Here is a 16,079-nt window from a genome sequence, read left to right as displayed (position 1 = left end):
TATGCGGCCAGAACTCTATGGTGGGGATTTCTAGGCGAGGCCTCCGCGGGGACTCTATGGTCGCAGCCCGCCCACCCCGAGCGTCCCGCGCGGGCCCGCCGTGTTTACGATGCCGCCGGCGCCGGTTTCCTGAGGCGGAGACGGGCGCGGCGGCGGCGGCGGCGGCTCTCCCCACGCGCGGCCACCGGCGGGGCCTGGCGGGCCTCTGAGGTAAGAGCGGGCGCCGCCGAGCCACGGGCGGGCGGGGGAGGCCGGCCCGCCCGCCCGCCCCTTCCCCTCCGCCGCCCCCGCCGGCCGCGGGCCTAGGCCAGGCCGAGGCGCTCCCCTCAGCGGCCTGGGCGCCGGCCGCTCCCCGCCGCCCGCGAGGTGGAACGGCTGAGTCCCGCCGCAGGCCGGCGACCGGGCTGCGGTGCGGTCGTTCCCCTCACTCGGTGCCCGCCTCTCCCCTTCCCGACGGGCGGCCGCTGCGGAAGGACCGACCCCCGGGGAGTTTTCCCGCCCCAGCCAGGTGCGCCGGGTTCCCCGTGCGGCCTGGGGTCGCTCACCGCCCCCTCCACCTCCGCCGGGAGAGGCTGCCGCCGGGCCCGGGTCCCCGCCTAGCCCCGGGTGTTGGTTCCCGAGTCGCGGGGCAGGGTCGGTGCCACGGAGGAGCCTCCTGGACCCCGGGGCGGGGGGGGGGGGGGTCGTGGGGGGCTGGAGGTGTGGAGAGGCTTCCCCCCCCCGGGCTCCGGCGTGGAGCACCCGGCTAGTGACTTCATCCCTGTTTGAGTGGGTTTTCCGTAAAAGGGCAGCGGTGGTCTCATCCCAGAGACCCTTGAGATCGACCGATAAAAAAAAAAAGAGCGATTACCACCTATCGATGGCAGTGATTACCCGTTTTTCCCTTAATCTTGATCGAGTACCGTGTCTTCCAATGGGTATGAGTTTGTAAATGATCTCATCGATATTTTCCTCTCGCAAATACCAAGGTCCCTTATGTCAATATAACATCTACGGTTTTAGACTGCAGGCTTTCATTTCTGAAGGCGCCTGTCATGGGAATGCTCACTAAGCTGCATTTCGCTGTAGAAGGCTGGGGCAGGGGGTGAGTGGAAGAAAACACAGACGGAAAGTACTCCTGAAGTTTGAAGGAGTATTCTGGTGTGTGTTCGCAGAACGGGATCCAAAACTGTAACTGGGTACATTGACTCAAGTCTCCTCACTTGCTTTCTGGCATGAACTGGTAGGATGTGCTGTCCTTTGCCTCTGTCTTTCACTGATTCCTGGAAAAAACTGGAGTTCTCTCCATCTTCTGGATGAAAAAACTTTCCCCAAGTGTCTTAATTGCAAAACTAAGTAAATAGTACTTTTAACTGCTGTAGCTGGTGAAGACACCTTGAGATGTTAAAGGATCCAAAATTTCACCAGATTACTTGAGTATAATTTCACCAAATGTTTTAAATCACTTTCTGTAATTTGTGTATGTCAGTGTTTTACTCTTGTCACTTAGCATTTGAGAATAAAATTCTGTGTCCAGTATTCTTTGCTTTCTGACTTCATAGAGTCTTTTAAAAAAATCAGTTGCCTCTTAGAATAGGTCAGTACTGAAATATCATTCAGGCCTTTCCTCTGCTAGATTTAAAAGGGCAAAACAGAACTTGGTTTCTTCCTTTGGTGTTCCTGCACTACAGCTCACTTCTCTTTGCCTTAATGTACAGCTTTTATATTCCATTATCTTATTCTTTGCCTCCTGGTTATGCTTTGAAGCTTCATCTGAGGCTGGGAATCCACAATTTTAGTCATTTTATGAGCATTTAACTAGGGACAATCACTGTCTCAGATAATCTGTGTTGTAAGCAGGCAAAAACAAAACAGTAAGGATGAGAGCAGTACACTGGTTGTGGGACACTGAAGTAAAGAGTGATTCAGAGTAAAATCTTGTGAAGATCGTTAACTGCACGGGCGCAGTATGCCTGTAAGGGGACCATCTCTTTAGTATTTTAGGGTATTTTTCATCAGGCTTAGTGAAGGTTGCAGGAATGGGTTTTTCTTGTTTATTTACTTGTTCTTTTTTAACTGATACTCCTCAGTCATTTAGGGGGTTTTTTAGGGGTTCTTGAGTGGTGGTTCAAACTAAGGAGCATGGTATTAGGAGGGTATATATGAACTTCGGGATGATAAATTAAACTTGTCCACAATGAAATGTGACATTCCTGTTTGTGTTTAAAAGAAAGATACGTTTGAGACTCAAACTCACATTTAAAGTGAGATGAGTTTCTTTGGCTGGAGAGAGCCGATTCTCAGAAGTTTAAAAGTCCTTCAAAAGAAACTTCATAATGCTGCTATTGTAGAACCCTTTCATTTAAATTAAATTACTTTTGAGATGCAGCTGTGTGGAGGCATTGGTTTTATTCTGAAAAGCATCATCCTTACCTATCTGATTATAAAAACATGGTTTTCATACAGATTGGAACAGTAATTATTTTCTGGCTAATAAAACATCAGGTGTTGCTTTTATGAATTCCTTCCTGTCAGTACGTGTAAAACTCTTCCTTCACCCCAAACTATACAGCTCATTTCAACTAAGCGTATATTCTGTTGTTGGAAGTAGTTTTAACTGGTGTAAAAAGCTGAAACCCTGATATATTTTCCATCTTTGGTACTTCTTTTCAAAGCTTTGAGAACTTGCAGGTTGAGGTTTTTCATTGGAACTGCCTTTCTAAAAGCTGGTAGATGGTAATCGCTGTTTCAGGTGCTCACAGAAGGCCATTCCAATGGAAAATTTGTTTTTTTCCAGCTAAATAAGTTGTTTTGACAAGATAGAGGCATGTGGGTCTTCTTGTGAGACAGTCATGCAAGGCCAAATAGCGTATTGCATCTCCTTTATCCCATGGAGGATATAAGATGCCGTGGTAATTTTCACTTTGTTAAAATTGCTTGCTAAATGTTTTTTTATTAATAATATTTTACTAAGATTCATAGATGTTGGATGAATATTTAGTTAAATATCGTAGAGCAAGCAGAGATGACATGAACTTGAAAAATCGTATTTATAATGGGAAATACTTTATCTTTTATTCCTGTAAGTAGGACTTCACACCTATGAGAGAAAGATCAGCAAAAACCTTTGTGCTTTCTCCCCGGTTTGTTTATTTTGGGTGGTGTTATATCTATCGGTTTCATTGTTTCTTGCAGTCTATTTTGCTGCTGTTGTCAGTATTTCATGGGGCAATAAGGCAGAGAAAAACAGTAAGAGAGAGAGCGGGAGACAGAATGTGGTTTAGCACTACAGAAATGAATTGGGTATTTCTGTAGCACTGGAAATTTATTTCAGTTTTTGCTGTTGACTGGATTTCAGTTTGACAGTGCCCTGTTTACTTGTGACCCTTAGAATATTTCCCTTTACAGGGGTATAAAAGTAGATTTTCCTTTATAAAAAGCTAGAACTACATTAGAGGGTATACAAAGTTGCATCCCTTATATATGCTTGTCGTTAATTCTGCTCTTCATTTTTTATAGCTTCAAGATACTTAAATTACTTTAGTTCTCAATTTTCCTGGAAAAAAAAAAAAAAAAGCCAAAGCAGTCTTTCCGACTTTCAAGCGAGCTCTGCAGCAGTAGCAACTGAAAAAAGAAAATGTTAGAACTTCATCGCTCCGCTCCTGCACTGGGGCTGGTTTCTTGCAGGCATGAGCAGCGTGAAGTCGAGCAGGGTGTCAGTCAGGATCCTTGTCTCCGGTTCACGCTCCTGACGATGCGGAGGGGAAAGCACTGTTGCATTAGCAGCAGCGGTGACGTGATAATCTTAGCAAAGGCAGTCGGGATAGTTTTGATTAGCTGAAGGTTTCCAGAAGCTGGGAACATCTGAAGCACTGCCTGGCTCCCGTGAGCTTTTTATTCCAGAGCGAAGCCTTCATTTTGCTGCTTCAGCTTAAACTATGGAGAAATTGTTTTATGTTTATTGACATAAGTATGTTGGGAAGCTGTATCGTGCTGGAGAACATTTGTTCCGTGCCGTAAAGGGTATGGTTTCATGTATCGCCCAACCATCAGTTTTCTCTCCACAAAGTCCTGTTTTAGTAACTTATTTGAGGAGTTCTGCAGTGGGACTCCTCAGATGAGTAAGGATTGCAAGACCAAGATTCTGGTCTTGGTGTACATTGACTTTTTACCCTCTAAGTATACGTCAGGCTGCAAGAGCTGTGGTTTATCTCAGTAGGGAAAAATCAATGACTCACATTTCCACAGAAAGAAATGTAATTTCCAGTCTCATAGCAACTGTCCTTTCAACAGTTTCAAACCTTCTGTGACAAAATGTTTAACACTCACCGATCATCTTTTAATGCTCTAGGCTGGTACGCCCACTCACCCCACCTAAAAGCCTGCATTTTTACATCACTAAATCCCCCAATATTGGAGGGGGGATGCTGTCAAGATGTTGAACAGTTAAATAGAAAATCTTAGAAATGAGAGAAGTGTTACTGACTGTATTACGTGGAGATGGAGTGACTTTTGCAGGGTTTAAAATTCAAAACTGTGTTCTCTCTACTTTGATTTTGAATCCCCATTTTGTTTTTATACACCTTCAGATGTTTTAAAATAGGTTTGGCTGGTAGCTTGGATAAAATATTTTGGAAAATTATTTTACTTAGAGCAAGATACTCTTTAGTATAAATGCTTTATCTTGGTTTTCTTCCTAGATCTCATGACTTGACTTTGTTTATTTTTATGCAAAACCCAGGAACTCAGTAAATACATTTGACAGCAAACTTCAGCACCGGGTAGGTCTGAACCGGCGCTGACAGACGGTTGGAGTGCAGGTGTTGTCAGGGCGAAACGGGACGTGTCTCCCGTTCCAAAACGGGGTTTCGTGCTGCTCCGGGCTCCGAGGCCTCGAGAGGCGGCGTGCCAGGCGCTGTGCTCGACCTGCCCAAAGCCACGGGGCGAGTCAGTGGAAAGGCTCCTACCGTGCCTTTCCCTTCTTGTCCCCATGAGAAGGCATAACGATGCTCGGGGTATTGTAGGGGAAGTCACAAAAAATGCTGTGCTATTCCATAATAGAAGGTGACATTGAAGGACAAAGAACTAATTAAAAATGTCCAAATAAGACTAAAAACATTATGCACTGAGATTCTATAAAGTGTCAGTGGAAGCTGGGCACCTACCTGCTGTTCAAATTTATCATTAACTGAATTTAACTTGTTACTTTTCTTGTAGTTGATTATGGAAGAGGTGCACAAGAGCAGCAGTAACAGTTCAGTGACGCCTTCACAAACATCAGCTGTACAAGGTACAACACTACAGGCAGCTCAGCTCTCTCATATTGCTCAACAGGTAAAGCCTGGGCCAAATCTCAGCAAACATTTGAGGTAGTTAAGAGCCATTTTTTATGTACTACAAACTATATTAATTCTTGAGTTTTAGAAACACACAGAGAAGAAAAAACAAAAGAAGCTTGAGAAAAATGTACTTGTGTGTTGATGGATGACACGAAATTAATAAAATGGCTTGTATTCGAAAGACCACAATTAATTTTTGTGCTTGTATAGTGCAAAAATGCAGCCCCGCATTTTTGTTAGATTGTACATCCTTTGAAATCATCATCAACCTGACATACAGAAGCTGCTTAGTAATGAATTGAGGGGCTAATTGTAATTTTTTTCAGAAAAAGCATTTACAGCTCCTTTTGTAGTAATGGCAATCCTGGGTGCTCAGCACCATGGAAACACTTGGATTTTAGCCCAAATGAATGTATTTAATGTAAAAAATCATATCAAGTTGGAAATTTTACATACTTACTACAAGGTAACATCACTTTCAAAGCTTTAACCTGACTTCCTCATGATTCAAATTTCTGCATCTGAAAGAGCATCTCTTTCTAGGTAAAGTCTGCTCCCTCAGCCACATAGCCGTCCTGTGAAACAGCGAAGTTTTGCAGCTCGTCCACTGTTTACCCTATGGAAGCCATGTAGATTTTGATGCAAAATGTAGATAATTGCATGAGGCAAAGACAGGGTAGAATGTCAGCAAGCATCCTGTTGTTTGTTTACAGGCTGTTTTTCTGATCTGTTTTTATATAAAGTTGCCAATGTAACTTAATATTATGATGTACGATAGAAAAGTAGTACTAAATGGAGAGTTAGCTGTATGAGTTTTAATGATCCCTTCATCTTTTCATATATTCCAGATTAATAAAAGTAGTGAAGAAATTTGGTGAGGAAACTGGTTATTTACTTATGCATCTACGTGTATAACTTTAATCAATTTTTAAGTGCAATGGCTCGTGCGAGTTCAACATCAAGAATACAAATCTGTTAGAATGTAAAAAGTATTTTATATAAGAGTAGCAGTAGTAATTAACTTTTTGCCAATTAAACCTAGATTCCAGCAGCAGCATTTATTGAAATTGGTCATTTTAAAACATTAAAGAACAGATGCTGTAATTTTTATTTGGAAAAATCTGCTCTTTGTTCTTCTTCCTTGTCCAGAGCTTGCATACCTTGTCTCCTTCAGTTTCCTTTCTGGTCTGGTGTCTTTTGTACAGCCCTTGTGCCTTGAACTTTCTAAGTAGATCGGTCAGCTTTTGCTATACTTAACTCTTGTGATTTCTTCTCTGTGAAATCTTTGAACTGTAGCCTCATACCAGTTGCTTAAAAAAAAATAATCCAAGAACACCAAATATGTACATTATTCATGCTACTTTCTGCATTGCTTTAGTACTGTTAGTCTGATCTGTCCTAAGCCCTCAGTCTCGTTGATCATTTTATCTTGATGTAGATTTTAGTGCCCTAAACTCCTGTTAACTTTAGTGAGAATTAAGGCTACTTATTGGGCACTTTTATTTCTGCTTATCTAAGTCTAAGACACTCTTAAAATGGAATCAAAAAAATAAACTGCCACAAATGTGGGGCTTTATCTGTGCATATGGATGGAGTGACATGAAAGCAATCATGCTCACTTAGTCTCAGTGTTGTGATTCTGAAGAAGTCTGCTTCATTGTGGTTCATTTAGAACTGCATGTATTTAAGTTGCAGCATTTTAGTCTTTTGCACATAATGCTACATATTTGATTTTCCCCCTAACCTAAGGCAAATAAGTAACTGTTTCAGCCTTTTTTGTATGCAGATATGTATCTCAAAAATCTATATCTTTAAAGGATACCTTCTGTGACTTAATTAGACTTAAAAGAAGCTTCTGCTAATGCATGTTCTCTGCTAGTCTTTCTACATGTATATACACTTTCTGGATACTGTGGAACAAACGCTTTTGTTAATGATTCTTTGATTTGTTGTAGATGTCTCTAAGAGGTCCTGCTCCCCTGACAGTTGTTCAGCTTCCTGGAGAACAAGTCCAGGTCCAGGGAGTCATTCAGACAGCTCAGTCCTCTTCTGTAATCCACTCACCTCAGGTGCAAACAGTGCAGGTAACTACAGAACGTCTGTTAAATAACCAAGAATCCTGTTTTATGTATGTGAAAAGACTTGCAAAGGCTTGTCTGACTCAGCTAACTCTGCCACAGTGCAGCCTTTCTGGCCCCACTGTAACAGATAGCAAGCAATCCAGTGACAGTATTTTGGGGATACATTGTTCATAATGATTATTTGGGCTTGAAATTATTTGTAGTGCTGAAGTCACCTTTGGAGTTGAAATTAAACTCTTTGACATTGCCTCCCTTTATAAAAAAAAAGAAAACAGAACCACAACTCTTCGGTTGGTGCTCTTAACAGACATGCAACCATAACCATACAAATAAGGAGAGTATAGAATAACCCAATGAAGAAAAATGTGTGTTTGGAAAAGGTAGACCTGAATGATGGTGGAGGAGCTGTTGATTGCTCACCTCATGTATGCTGTAACTCCGTTTCTGTGGTACCTAAGTGTTCTGCTTGTGTCTCTTACTCATTTGCCATGTGATTTTTGTACAAGCCACTTCAGAGAGGTGCCCTGGGGAGTTTACAGTTGAGTCTGTTACTACTTCATTCAGTTCTTGGCTGCAGAGAGCGTTCTGGGCAGCATGGCATTGGAGTTACACTGTGAAATAACTGCACTAGTCAGCCGAATGACTGGAAGAACTGTGCTAAAACACATTAATTTGTCACTGATCCTTTGTACTGTGCTTATCTATTCATACGACATTAAATTGATAAACCATGAAAAGTAAACTCATAATGCACTTTCAGCTGTCATTGTTCCTGTAACATCAGATCATGGAAAAGAAAACACATTTCACTTTGCTGAAAACAGTTAAGCATCTGTTTTAGTAGGTTGTCGTTACTTGAGTCTCCTCCGTCAGTCCCTTTCCTATCATCATGTTCTAGTTGCAAGGCCCCCACTGACTGTATTCTTTCCTTTGTTTTTTCTGCAATTTATGAACATTATGGCCTTGTTGCTCAAAGGGAAAGAAAAAGTAATACATGAGCAGCTCTTTTTTTTAAATGTTGATAGTAGGTTGCTCTTTTTGTCTCTGTAGCAGCAGTCAAGTGAGAAATGCTTTTCCCAGAGCTGCATGCATTCTTCTTGACTTTTTGTTGCTGGCACACAGATAAGTACAAATAAATGTTTTGTTAGCTTGTATTTAATAAGGAGCATCAGAGAAAAAAATAACACTTGCCAACTGGTTGAGGACAAAGTGGAATAAAGAGAAAATTATAGATAATACTTTGCATATTTACTCCCTGATATGCTGCTGCCTTAAATATTATTTTCATTTGACTCATATTCTGACCAACAAAATACACTGCTCTTCTGTCTATGTAAAAGATTTTAAGTATTTTATATGTTTGTCTCTGTACATAAATGGTGTTCCTGTTTCCTTTCCCACCACCTCCTTAGACAAATTTATGTGTGGGAGTGGCTCACCTTTTCAGACTGTATCAGCTATTAAGATCGTTAGGCTTGTATGAGTTTTATGAAAATAATTAACCATTTGTATTTCTTCACACTGCTGTTTTAAACATTCTGGATTGATTAATCCTGCAGTTTAATCCAGCTAGAACAGCTAGCTTCAGATGGTGGACGTTTTTCAGCTTTTAATGTGATAAATAGTTTGGGAGAATCTCTTGAGCTTTTCTTTTTTGCATTTGTGTAGTTTTTGTGCAGCTTTAGCTCATATACAATTAAAATGTGTAATCTCTTCTGGGTATTTCTTCTGAAGCATACCGGATAACCATATGGAATGTGGTTTTTAGGTATCTTTGTCTGAGAGTGAAGATTCTCAGGATTCGTCAGATAGCATAGGCTCTTCACAGAAAGCTCGAGGCATCCTAGCTCGTCGTCCATCTTACCGGTAAGTACTATATGTAATTTATTTTGTTTTTTCATTTGAAACCGAAATAGCAACTTCTTTCAATATCTGTATATATTCTGTCAACCTCTAAGTTGTTTTTTTTTATCTTGAAACATGCATTGGATCTGTTCATGCAGCAAATGTTTTGAGGATGCCTTGTTAGCTATCATTTGCTACAAGGAAACTTTGACTTAACTCATTGGAGATCAGCTTCAACATGGTGTGGTATAGGGAAAATTGTTTATCAGCTGTAATTTTACTCAATTATATCATTTTACTGAAATTAGGACTGCAGTCAAATGCCACATCCTAGCTTTGCAAATAATAAATTTGTTAGAAACTTAACACAGAATTTAGTATTTTTTACAATAATGTTCTGAAAATTTTAAGACAATTCATTAACCTAGCTGATAGTCCTGTCAGTGATTATTGTTCCCACTTCTGCCACTGCTTTTCATTTTTTGAATGTTTTATCCACTCTTCTTAGTACTTTCTGACAGCTTTATCTCATCTTGAATTATGTACCAGAACAAGTAATTTAGGAGGGATTTTATTATTTTGCATGCAGTCAAAAACGGTGGTGGAAAGGAGCAATTCTGAATCTTCAGTTATAGTAGCCAGGACAGGAAAATACGAGCTGTATGCAGAGCTTCTATGGGAGAACTGTTTAGCCGTGTGGGTTTGGGATCAGGAGTTGTCAGTTCTGCTTTTCTCTTCATATAACTGCCACTAATTCATCATTAGGCCTGGGGTAAGATGCATAAAATTCATGCTTCCATTGGTTCTTCTTTTAAATAGAGGTGTGTCTGTTTTCATAGGGCATTGTTATAGAGGACATGGGTTGTTTGGGAAGCTGTGCAACAGTTAAATTAAACGCAGAAAAGAAATGTAAAGTCTTACTGTGTACTGAAAGAGCAAAAGATCTAAGTTTTAAGCTTTTCTGTAGTAATCTACTCCTTTTTAGTTTATTCTGACACCAGACAGAGCAAACTGGTTTTAATTGGATATACAAAGCCTGTTCTTGAGAGAATTAGAGGATCGAGTTGTAAATCAGAAAAATCTCTTTAACAGGCCAGTTGTGTATCCCCGGAAAATGTTTATGATGGAAACTCTGATGCAGCTTTTACTGAAATAAAGCGATGCAGCTGCAGCGCTAGTTTTCGGCACAACGTTTTTCTGGAGATTACTGAAATCTACTGTAAATGGTGCAGGTTTTCATTTCAGGCTTACCAGTCCGAACATCTAAGGCTCTTAGAGGATAATAATTGAAAATCTGGAATTCGTGCTGATTTGCACATACTCATACTTTATAAATCAGTAGCTGACTTGAATTGTTCTTAGCTCATAAAATTATTCAAATATTTAAATAACAAACTAGACTATATAAACTACAGAAATGTAATTACAGGAAGAGTTTGAGGCATTCACCTCATACAAAATTTTGTTAATTCCAAAAACTGTTGTACATCAAAATTTTAGTGTTTATGTCTGTAATACTAAATATAGTAGTTTGTAACTATTGTTGCAGTAATTTGTAGGTTTTGCCTACTATTATAGCTGATAAAGAAACTTTTTTTATAGAAAAATTTTGAAAGATCTTTCTTCTGAAGATACACGCGATAGAAAAGGAGATGAGGAGAGTCCTGGTGTCTCTACTGTTACATCTATGTCCGTTCCTACGCCTATCTACCAGACAAGCACTGGACAGTACAGTATGTTATACAAAATATATGCCTAACTGGACACATTTTTTATTCAACTTGCCTCAAAATACAGATATTCTTTTTGTTATATATTTGACTAAGATGAAACTCAAAAGGTTTGGTTATTTATCTAACAGTCAGTGAAGTTAGTACTGTTAATTACATGGAAATAGGCTGGTATCTGAAGACTCCAGATAAACTCAATGCTTCATTATCTTAATTTTTGCATGTTAAGACAAGACATTCAAAGGATGTTGTTACAAAATACACAGCAGTCTTCTAGTGTTAGATTTAGTCCAAAATGTAAGATCAGTGAAGATACCATTATATATATGATAGGGCCACACCAAAACGTGTTCCTGTGGTATCAGGGAGGTAGCAAAAAAAAAAAGAATTTGTTCCTTAGATTTTATCCCTAGTATTCATTGTGCTTGTGAACCAAAAGGCAACCTGCTCCTTTCCATCCTTCTTCTCTGAGCTGGGTGTTCATACTGCTGTTTCTCACTTCCTCCCCTCTCCCTGACACCTTTGCCTGTCTGGAATTTTGCCCTTTCTTAAGTATGTTTCCACAGAGCAGCCACCAGCTGTGGTCAGCGTGGGTCCACGTGGAGCTGGTGTCTGGCACGGGGGAGTCCCAGACCTCTTCTTGCAGAGGCCACCCCTGCAGCTCCCTGCACTACCAACACCTCGCCACTTAAACCCAATATGTTCGTAGAATCCTAGAATGATTTGGCTTGGAAGGGACCTTAAAGATCATCTAGTTCCAACCCCCCTGCCATGGGCAGGGACACCTTCCACTAGACCAGGTGGCTCCAAGCCCCATCCAACCTGGCCTTGAACACTGCCAGGGATGGGGCAGCCACAGCCTCTCTGGGCGACCTGTTCCAGTGCCTCACCACCCTCATCGTAAAACATTTCTTCCTTATATCTAATCTAAATCTACCCTCTTTCAGTTTAAAGCCATTACCCCTTGTCCTATCACTACATGCCCTTGTAAAAAGTCCCCCTCCAGCTTGCTTAAATTTAGTAAGAACCCAGCAGCAAGATCAGATAGTTGAAAGTGACGGAAGAAAAAAGCCTTTTAAAGCTGGCAGTATTTTTCAGCAATGGAAACAGGTGTACAGTCTACAGATTTACCTCTATCTGTATGTTATAATGTACAGCTACAACTATTATTGTGCATGTTCCTTTTTCTTTAAGTTGCCATTGCTGCAAACGGATTACAGCTGGCCAGCCCAAGTACCGATGGTGTGCAAGGTCTGCAGACACTAACAATGACAAATGCGGGTGGTACTCAGCCTGGGACAACAATACTGCAGTACGCACAAACATCAGATGGTCAACAGATACTCGTACCCAGCAACCAGGTGGTAGTGCAGAGTGAGTACGCCTTCTGGAAATGGTTAGAAATACCCATCGCTAACGCAAGCCTAACTTTCTAACGCTACCACGTTTTGATGTCTTATGCTATTATCGCAACAGCTGCGTCAGGAGACATGCAGACTTACCAGATCCGCACGACACCAACTACCACATCCCTTCCTCAGACTGTGGTGATGACATCTCCTGTCACTCTGACATCACAGACAAGTAAGACAGATGATCCACAGTTGAAACGAGAAATAAGGCTGATGAAGAACAGGTATGTAAGTGCACGTGGGCTGCTTTGATTTGTTAGTTTGAAGTTCTGAAATATATCTTCAAAGCACAAATTACGAGTCTTGCGAGCTAGCTTTACTGATTGTGCCATCAGGATGGTATGCTGCATCCAGCGACTAAAAGCATTGGAAATTCTGACCAAAACATGCTACATGTTCCGTCTGACACGCTTTGGAGAAAGCAAATTGTTTTTTCTGTGCAGATTGACTACCAGATACTGCTAAACTTCATGCTCTCCACCTATCGTTGTGTACTTTTCCGTTTGTTTTGTTCAAGATTGCCATGCCAGTTCTTTCCTCCCATGTTGGTCAGAATCATAACATTCGTAAAATAGACACATCTCAAATCTAAAATAAACAATTACTTCTGTTTGTCTGTTCCAGGGAAGCTGCTCGAGAGTGCCGTAGAAAGAAGAAAGAGTATGTTAAATGTCTGGAAAATCGAGTTGCGGTCCTGGAAAATCAGAACAAAACTCTAATTGAAGAGCTAAAAACTTTGAAAGATCTTTACTGTCATAAAAGTGTGTAAGAAAAGAAGGTAAAACTTTTGTGGACTGTTTAAATTTCAGAGGAGAATTTTTTTTTTATACTGAATTTTTTAAACTAGATGAAAGGTCAAAAATGAAACTTTTCTACCTAGATTTCACAACTTAAAGACTATATAGATTTTATTTACAACATGTTGGTGACAAAGTACAAAAAGGAAACAAGAAAACCTCACCAAAATTCCTGCTGGCACAACTGGAAACTTTATAAAGTCAAGATTGCATCTACAGTAAAAGGACAGTGATGTTTTATAAGGCAGGTGATTAGAATTTCTTTGAAAATTTCTACACATGCCTCTTGTAATGGAGGCACTATTTGGTTACAATTAAAATGTGGATGAAATGGAATCCTTGCCATAGTTGACTTATTAGTAACATTTATAACCAGTATATGTTTTGATTTCTTACTCTTTTTCAATCCTTACTTTTTCTTTTCAGTTATTTGTATGTAAATATTTTTATTTTAACCTGTAAGTTGTCATTTACAGGTGCAGATGATTAAAAAAGCTAATACTTTGCTAGAGGTATAAATTATGTTTACTCTTTCTCAGCTGACAGTTTAAAAAGTTGGGGGTTTTTTTCAATGTTTGCTGTGTTTATCAAATTTGGAAAGGATCTGCAGAAAGCAGTGAGAGGCCTAGTCCTGAAAATGTCTGAGGCACATGAAATAAGGTGTTGACTTTTCTTAAGAGAATTCAACACATCCAATTATTTTAAAGTACGATGTGGTGGAACGAGTACTGGTGAACAAAAGTTTCTGAAGAATGATTTCACAATAGTTTGTTCTTAGTTGCTGGGCATGATAAACATCTATAATTGAAAAATAAATTGTGTGCTGATTATATATACAATTAAACATGCATTGCTTATTCTGTCTGGAGATTCTACTGTGCTTTGGAACATTTAAACCAAATAGAAGAAGAACGATAAAATAAAAAATGGAAGATATATACCAAAGTGTTAAATGAGGTTCTAATATATGATTTATATGCTGAAAGTAGTGCAAAATTTCCGGACTAATTTTGTAAGGTAGGCGATATTTTGCAAAGTAACGGTATCTTTGTAAGAAAATACTCTATTGAAAACAGGTAGATGGTTGGTATATTTTGTAGCCAAATTGTGATCTTTACAAATTCTGACATTGAGTTTATATACGTATTTTGACAGTTTATATATTTCATTTTAGTAAACAAATGAAATATTTTGTGAACCAGATTTTCAAGCATATATTTTTATGGATAGTACAAAGTCAAATGAGATCCTCTTTGGTGTAGGAGATATTTGAATTAATTTTGTATGTCTGTAGGCAACTTGCAAAAAAATGGATCCTAAAGAGTGTTGGGAAAAAAAAGAAAAAAAAGAGATCAGGGCTTTTTATTCCCCACAGTTGATAATATCTGCACATTAGATCTGATTGCTATCAGAGATTCTAGTTTGTATGATTTTAATTTGTTTCAGGTGAAAATTAAGTGTTTGACATGATCAGGACTCTTTTGGGTGTAGAATCTCCATTCTTGGAGATACTCAAAAGCCGTCTGGATGTGGTCCTGGGCAACCGGCTCTAGGTGACCCTGCTTGAGCAGGGGGGTTGGACAAGGTGACCTCCAGTGGTCCCATCCAGCCTCGACCATTCTGTGATTCTGTGAAATAGAAAAATGTGTATGCAGTGCTTATTGCATGAATAATAAATACACTATTTTCCATAGTTAGGATTGAATCCTGCTTCCAGTTATGTCAGTGGGAATTGCACTATGGACTATGCTATTAAAAAGGTGTTAGAGCTACGTGTGTGTGTTGTGCTAGCTCAGATCTGAATGAGATTAAAAGACATACTCACTCCCTAGATGTGTAATGCTTATCATATGGTCAGTCAGTATTTTTTATTTTACTCATTTTTGAATTAATGGACTTCTTAGCAAGCAGAGCTCTCTGCGAATGGTATGAGAAAGACTGCATTCCACAATCGCATTGTTAGTGGGCTATAAAAATGGGGGTTTTTTCTGAAGTTTCTAAACACCTGATTGTTGTGGACATGATCCATGATATGTTTCCTTTAGGCCAAACTGGAGTATACATTTCTGTTCGCGATCACGTCAAAAAAGAGTGCTTTCGTTGCACATCAAAAATAATGAGCAAGGTTGAGAAAGTCATTACATTAGGGAACTGCTCCAAAAGAGGTCTCCAGTGCCTCCTGTTTCTGTTAGTGGAATTTCAGGAAAAATGAACACCTTGGAACGTGCTTAGCACCTCAGAGAATTGGACCTTTTCGCTCCGTCTCCCATCAGGTGTGTGTACGCTATTTGGCATATGGTTAAGAGGGTTTGACCTACAGTACTGAAACTAATTTGGTAACTCCTCTGTATGGTGTTTTGATCCTCACTGTGTGCCGTTGTTCCTTTACCTTCTTTTGTAATACGGAATAATAATAAAAGAAGCTATCAAGTGTTAAGACTGTAAAAAAATGGTGGCCAATTCTTTCTGTATTCAGCAAGTGAAACAAACGTAGTGCTGCCAGACATAACGTTAGTAAATTTTTATCCTCTTAAAATAGTGTTTTGCAAAGAGCAGCTTATTTTTCATCATGGAAATATTAAACAGTAACATGAGTTTGCTCTTTAAGTAATCACTTATCATGAAGTACTTATTTTGGATTTACTTCAAAATCTAGATTGTAAGAGAGTAAAATTGATATCCTGAGAGTAAGAGATATAGTACCTAATACTGTTCTGCTGGTTATTTCCAAACAAAAGTACATGCTTTATATGAATTGTAAATATTTGTTGAAACGATTAGATGGTTGCAAATTTTGACCTTGGTAAATAAAGTCGCCAAAATATAATTCTGATGTTCCTTATTTATTTTTAATTAACATAGTACTGCAGTGGTTCCTACCAAATGTGCATACATT

At 39.7% G+C, this 16,079-nt stretch overlaps 1 protein-coding gene across 1 annotated transcript; it reads left to right on the top strand.

The window, feature by feature from the left end:
• The first annotated feature begins 4 nt into the window (after nt 1-4).
• Nucleotides 5-16,010, top strand: ATF1 (activating transcription factor 1). The gene is made up of 8 exons (XM_052809860.1): nt 5-210; nt 5,197-5,313; nt 7,274-7,402; nt 9,168-9,265; nt 10,847-10,977; nt 12,169-12,348; nt 12,451-12,610; nt 13,011-16,010. Exons 2-8 carry the CDS (start codon nt 5,203-5,205, stop codon nt 13,153-13,155), a joined length of 954 nt encoding a protein of 317 aa, XP_052665820.1. The 5' UTR covers nt 5-210; nt 5,197-5,202; the 3' UTR covers nt 13,156-16,010.
• The last annotated feature ends 69 nt before the right edge of the window (nt 16,011-16,079 follow it).

Source organism: Harpia harpyja, chromosome 15, assembly GCF_026419915.1.
Source record: "Harpia harpyja isolate bHarHar1 chromosome 15, bHarHar1 primary haplotype, whole genome shotgun sequence".
Classification (NCBI taxonomy): domain Eukaryota; kingdom Metazoa; phylum Chordata; class Aves; order Accipitriformes; family Accipitridae; genus Harpia; species Harpia harpyja.
This window is presented reverse-complemented; position numbering and strand designations above follow the sequence as displayed.

Excerpts from the sequence above, each read along its gene's own strand:
- ATF1 (XM_052809860.1), top strand. The coding sequence starts at position 5,203 with ATGGAAGAGGTGCACAAGAGCAGCAGTAACAGTTCAGTGACGCCTTCA. Across the intron at positions 9,266-10,846 it reads GCTCGTCGTCCATCTTACCG|AAAAATTTTGAAAGATCTTT; the intron begins GTAAGTACTATA and ends CTTTTTTTATAG. Across the intron at positions 12,611-13,010 it reads ATAAGGCTGATGAAGAACAG|GGAAGCTGCTCGAGAGTGCC; the intron begins GTATGTAAGTGC and ends TGTCTGTTCCAG.